The 6,000-nt window shown below is 44.0% G+C and overlaps 1 protein-coding gene across 6 annotated transcripts in view; it reads left to right on the top strand.

The window, feature by feature from the left end:
* Positions 1 to 579: 579 nt before the first annotated feature.
* zfyve26 (zinc finger, FYVE domain containing 26) overlaps positions 580 to 6,000 on the top strand; it is a 24,209-nt gene continuing 18,788 nt past the window's right edge. For all 6 annotated transcript variants that reach the window (XR_014126536.1, XM_035531402.2, XM_035531400.2 and 3 more), the window contains exons 1-9: positions 580 to 677; positions 1,584 to 1,867; positions 2,062 to 2,137; positions 2,339 to 2,422; positions 2,656 to 3,118; positions 3,808 to 3,932; positions 4,284 to 4,448; positions 5,043 to 5,131; positions 5,500 to 5,633. Coding sequence is in view for 5 of the 6 variants with exons in the window: in XM_035531402.2 (XP_035387295.2) it covers positions 1,677 to 1,867; positions 2,062 to 2,137; positions 2,339 to 2,422; positions 2,656 to 3,118; positions 3,808 to 3,932; positions 4,284 to 4,448; positions 5,043 to 5,131; positions 5,500 to 5,633 (1,327 nt within the window). In the remaining variant the exon portion in view is untranslated. The remainder of the gene's footprint in view (positions 678 to 1,583; positions 1,868 to 2,061; positions 2,138 to 2,338; positions 2,423 to 2,655; positions 3,119 to 3,807; positions 3,933 to 4,283; positions 4,449 to 5,042; positions 5,132 to 5,499; positions 5,634 to 6,000) is intronic.

Below are 6,000 nucleotides of genomic sequence, written 5' to 3'. Positions count from 1 at the left end.
GACATTCAAATACAACCAGGCAAAGACTGTATATTACACCCGGGATAAAATTCTTTAGGGACATAATTGTCATGTATTGTCGCTAACGCCAGTTTAAACCTGTCTGACGTGTGAAATAATCTCTCGGTAGCTTTCATGTAGGAGTTTGTAAACATAGAATTAAAGCGCTTAGATTCCTTGGTCACTTTTAACTCATTCTCCCCACTTCCATGCAAGGCATATTATCATGTTTACATAAACAGTGCTGCTAACATTTTATATTTATTATTTACCTTAATAAAATAACTTTATTTAAAAAAAACTCACCCTTTTAAGAAAGGCCACTACAATCAATTTAGAACTGCAATAAAAAAAAGAAGAAGCTTATACAGCCCTCCAGAATCAATGGTCTACATAAACAAGAGACCCTCTAATAGCGATGTTATATTTACATTTTATTTTTATATTCCATTTTATTTAGATTACATTATATATTATTATAAACTAGATTTTATATGAAGATATATTTATATCATAAAATCCATGATAAACAATGCGAAGAAAAAAACCCATTTGAACCTTGAACTGTCATCAGCTGACAACGTCACATGACACAATTCTCGTGGCCCCACATCTGGGCGCAAGGCCGTAATCTGACCATCGACAGAGCTATGTGACTTGGATGACAAAAATGAATCGTAAGTCCGGTGTTTTAGCACACAACACATTTGCACTGTAAGCCAGGTTACAAATGGTTTTAGAGTTGTTATATTTCAGGGACGCATAAGCAAAAAGCCGTGCTTTTTTGAGTTCGAAACTTCGTATTGCACCGTAGCACTTTAGCTAGCTAGGCTAGATGACGTAACACAAGGGTTGGAAAACAACGTTATAGTAAGTTTCTGTTGTCAACGAGTGATTAGCTAGTATTAGCGCAACATTTTCCTCGATTTTTATTTGGAATTAAGTTTATTTGGTGTTTTGGTCTGTGTTATGGTTATTGTCATATTATGATGAGATGTTTGTCAGGCTCTATCAGTTGTTTTGTAACTCCAGCTGACCAGTAAACTCTCTTAGTTTAACCGGTTCTTAGTCAGAACAAGAAACTAAATAATGTTTTGTCAGTAACCATTGTTTGTGGGAAGAGACGACGGCTTGCGTAGCCCGTCGCTCTTAAGACTGACTCTAAGATTTATGAATAAAACGAGTATGTCAGATTCGACAGGTTGCCGAATTCATACCTGGATGCAGGAACCAGTAAATAGATGATGGCGCACGAAGTAAAGCTCCGGATAGTCGGTGTTTGCTTATATATATTTACTCATCTGTTTGCTTATTTCGAGTGGATCATTATTGGGAGTGAGACACCTTCAAGTTAGCTACATGACTGAATTCCGGTCTGAGTTCTGATTAAATCGAGGTATATCTGCTAGTTCTTCTTGCCACACTGGTTTTTTTTTTAATAGGTAGGCAGTACAGGATAGTTTAATAACAGTATTATTTGAGTTTGCCTGACGTTTGACTGTTGCATAAACTTTTCAGCAACTAAAAAATCTCAGGATCTGAATGACGTTCTGTACATTCTTTTTTTCTTTGCTCTCCTGTAGATGTGAAGCTCTAGTTACCATTTTCATTGGCTGAATCTGGGTAACTGCTAACGCACCCCCTGACAGCCACTTGTGCGGGTGGACTGTGCCGTCATGCATCCATTTGGCCGGGAGGAGCAAAGCTCCAGAGCGGACCTCTTCCACTTCTTCACACAGTGCTTACGTCACGGGGAATGGGAGTTAGCTGCTGCCTGCATGCGCCAACTCAGTCAGGCTGCCGAAGTCCTTCCGTGGAGCCTCAGCGACATAATCACAGCTGTCATAACACACCCTTACCCACTCCCGTGAGTAATCCCTGCTAAGGATGACTGAATTACACAGGCGTGTATCCAAAGATGACTTTTCTAAGCAGAACTGTTTTTGTTGAACCAGATGTGTGGTTTATAATAAAGTGTTTTGTTTTGGGTTTTTTTAATTGTTTTTGACTTTTATTGAGTTGGTCTGAGGTAAGTCTGTGTCGTTCTGAATGGCTGTGTAGGTGGGAAACGGTGGGAAGTCCTCACAGACTAGCCTGGTTCTGGCTGCAGATCCTTGACAGACATGCAGAAGGCAAGGTAAAGTGCACTGTGCTCAAGAATTAGGCTTCACACAGTAGTATGACTCATGGTCGAAATGCTCCTGTTTTGTGTGACTGTGTGTTTTGGTATGTGTGCGTGTGGTTATTCGCAATTTACTACTAACTTCCAGCAAATCAGTCAAAGGAAAGGACTCTCTCTCTCCTTCTCCCTCTCTCTTTAACCTTCTCTGTCCTGTAGGTGCCTGTGTCTGTCAGGAGAGAGCTGGCCTTCCTGCTGCTTTTAGAGGAGCTCGGTGAGGAGGTACCTCTGACTATTCTGAAGGTGAGCCTCTCACTTCACTTACAGTTGCTTACTAATTTGAACCTCAGCTGTACTTCCCGGATAAAACTCGGTTCCTATCAGGATTATCCCACTGTAGCTTTTGAGTTATTTTTTGCTTCACTTTTCTTCTCCTGTAAGGCAATCTTCTGGAGAGATTTGGCCACATCTAGCCTTTAGCCTACAGTTCTGAATCTCCCTCTCTCTTCATCCTATTCTTTCTCCTCAACACACAGGAGCTCCACCAGGCCTTCCTAGATGCCGAGCTCGCCAAGCAGAAGGTCCAGACCCAGGGCCCGCCCTCAGCCCTGGGAGCTCCTGCCCTCAGCCCCACTTCCCTGTCCTGCATCCGCTCAGTGCTGTCGTGCCGCAGCCCGCGGCTGGCCCAAGCTCTCCTGGGATTCCTGGGCCGCGCGGAGTCGTGCAGCGAGGGCATCTTCCTGCGGCGTCTGCGGCAGCTGGAGCGGAGCGAGCACTGGTCAGATGAGGCCTGTACTGAGCTGGCCCTGCTGCCCTGGGGGTCGGAGCTGGAGCCCTTGTGGGAGGGGCTGTGGCAGGGGCGACGGGGGCCCCTGACCGAGGAGAGAGTGCTGGGGGCTCTACTTAGGCCCCGCTGCCGAGCACTGCTCACCTCTTACTGCTCCACTGCCGTGCGGCTGCTCAGGGACGAGCTGCTCCGGCAAGCGCCGCACGCACAGGGTGAGGAGTTGACGGGTCGAAGGTTATGTGCACACTCGATTGAATGTTAGAGATCGATAAGGGGGGGGGTAGGGGGCTGCAACATCATTGCAGGAACACAAAAACAACACAAAAGTACACAGCTAACTGCTCAAAACAAAGTGCAGTTAAACAGTCAGGGGAGGAGCTATGCAGTAAGAGCATGGCATTAAATTAAGTAGTCAATCATACACGCACTGCGATGGATTGCTCTGTGGTTATTAATGTGTAATTTGCAAAGGTAGTGAAATGTTTTGTCTTCAAGTTGCATACTGACACGTTAGACTTGTGGATGCATACACATGTTTACATAAAACCATGAAGATTCATTGTGGAGGGACGCCGTTGATGCGCTGAGACATTTGTCCCTTTGTACATAGTTGTCCCATGGCAGAGGTTTCGTAACGGTTAACCCAGCCATCTGTGTTTGTGTGGCTCTGCTGTTTGGTTACCCTGCCTGGGTGCTGTTTTTGAGGAAGTGAGGGCAGTTAAATTTGATGATTCTGTGGACGAAGTGTTGTCTCAGCTCTGTGCATGCATCACACTTCTGCATCACACTTCACACAAACTTATGATTTTCACAAGGTTCACATGTGATCTCATGTATTCATGCTAACATCGAACCACATACCCGTGTGTCTGTGCATGTGTAATTTATGTGGTACTTCAAGTGGACTTACCCGAAGCAGAGAAGGCCATGCTTGGTCTGTGCTGTCATGGCGACCGGCCAGCGGTTTGGAAGGCCGTGTACTTTGAGTGTGTCAACAGTGGAAAGCACTTCGTGGAGCAGGTCCTGGTAAGAGCATACACTGATGGCCTTTAGGGCCTCACCAGCATGTCACTGCATATCCAGAGGCCTTCATCCTCAGCCCTGATCCGAATTCCCATCCGCAAAATGATCCTTGAACTTTTTTTTTTTTCTTTCTTAAATGATGATGGTGTAATGAATATTCCCGTTCCCATCTTTTATGACTTGTTTGCAGTGTTCTGCTAAATGGGAAGCCATAGTGTTTTGACATTTGCTCTATTTTTAGGTTTGCGAATTCATTCAAAACAACATGTTCAGTAACCCTCTTATCTGTGTTTTTTTTGGTTTGTTTTTGTGTGTGCATTTGTGTGCTGTGGCAACATTTTGACTTGTTTGTAGGTCACTGGGCTTGACCTCATAAAGAGGGAGGAATTCTCGAAACTGCAGGCATTACTCGGGGCGGAGTTTCAGCCGCTGTCCCGCCTGCTGCTGTTACTCGGCTGGGTGCACTGTCAGAGCCTTGACTCCGCCCAGACGCTTCTCAGGGTGCTGCACCAACAGCAGGTCAGGCAACTTGACAAATAAAAGCTATTGGCTGCCTAAATAAGTTGTAATAAACTTTAAAGTGTCAACTAATTCAGATATAAACCACATAACCACCTTTAGCACTTTGTAAACATTTTGCAAACACAGCATCTGACAAGTTGTCTTTTCAGTTCTTAGTGTTCCTTGAAAGGATTTTTTCTGCTGTAATGTTGCCCTTAAGGGACTTTGTGAAAGCTACACAGGATATTTTTCTGATGCAATATGACAGCATTGCTTGAAAGCATATTTGCTATTCCATATTTACATTTGCCTAACCTCCAACTAAATGCGAACTGCATCATGTATTCATTATCTGTCTTTATCAAGACAGAATTGAAATACATAAATCAATATTTCAGAAACTTCTGTATGCTTTGAAAAGTAATCTGTAGGATGGTTTGTGTGTTCTTGCATGAGTGAATTTACACAAAACTGAAAGGAAAACCACATTCATTATGGAAGGGTTGTGGCAGGTGATGACTCTCAAAGATGTTTGACCACTAAACCCATACCCATACCGCTCTCATTTCTCTTTCGTACACTCACAAATGCCTCTCTCACTCTCTCCTTCAGGCCCAGTCTAATGATGTGGTACTCAGCGAGTTTGCAAACCTTCTATCTTCTCAGCTAGGGGTTTTAGAATGGTGTGCCAAAAATAACCCGTGAGTACAAAACAAACAGGTCCACCCTTTCTTCTGCCCTGCACATCTGAAGTTATTAGTGCTCTGTACAGTACTATTAAAAATCAACAAATAGTGTATTTGGAAATAATCACGTGTTGTCTGGTGCAGTTACTCTTAAAGCCATGTTCAGTCATGGCTGGGCTCCTGCTGGCCTCTATCTTTGCTTCCAAAACCTCTCAAAACCTTTTCACTGCAGGACCTGTAGGAAAAAGACCCTTTAAAGCTTTAAAGTTGTTAGCAGCTTCAATATAAAGTAGTGTCAGTGCATTAAAATGATTTTTTTTTTTGTTTAGGTCGTATATGTGAAATTTGTGTGTGTGTGTCTGTGTCTGTGCGCGTGAGAACAGAGTGATAGGCCACGAGGCCCTGGTGTCTCTCCTACATGCTCTGGATAACCACTCCGCTCTCTATGTACTCCACTGCCTCACTCCCCTGCCTCAGTATGAAGAGCAGAGTGTGCTGGAGCTCCTGCAGACAGCAGGTAATGCGCGCACGTGCACACACGCACCTGCACAAACATAACCCCCAGAATATGTCCCGAATTCCACAGCCTCTGAAAAAACTGTTTATATTAAAAAGAACAAGAAACCAAACGGGACAGATATCAAATTTCTAAGTGTGGAACAGAAATTTGCTGACGGGAGATAAAGTCAAATCTCGACGCTGTTACATATTGAGCTCCAAGTTGTTCTCACCACATCACATAGCCAGACAAGCCACTTAACACTGACGCCCACCGCTAGGAGTGGTTCATGAATGTTACTAGGGTTGTCGTAGACATATTTTTATCAGCATGATGGGGTTAAAGTCTGTGTATTCATTTGTGTGTGAGGAGTAGAGGTCGGGTG

Source organism: Electrophorus electricus, chromosome 12 (genome assembly GCF_041902795.1).
Source record: "Electrophorus electricus isolate QZ-2024a chromosome 12, ASM4190279v1, whole genome shotgun sequence".
Taxonomy (NCBI): domain Eukaryota; kingdom Metazoa; phylum Chordata; class Actinopteri; order Gymnotiformes; family Gymnotidae; genus Electrophorus; species Electrophorus electricus.
This window is presented reverse-complemented; position numbering and strand designations above follow the sequence as displayed.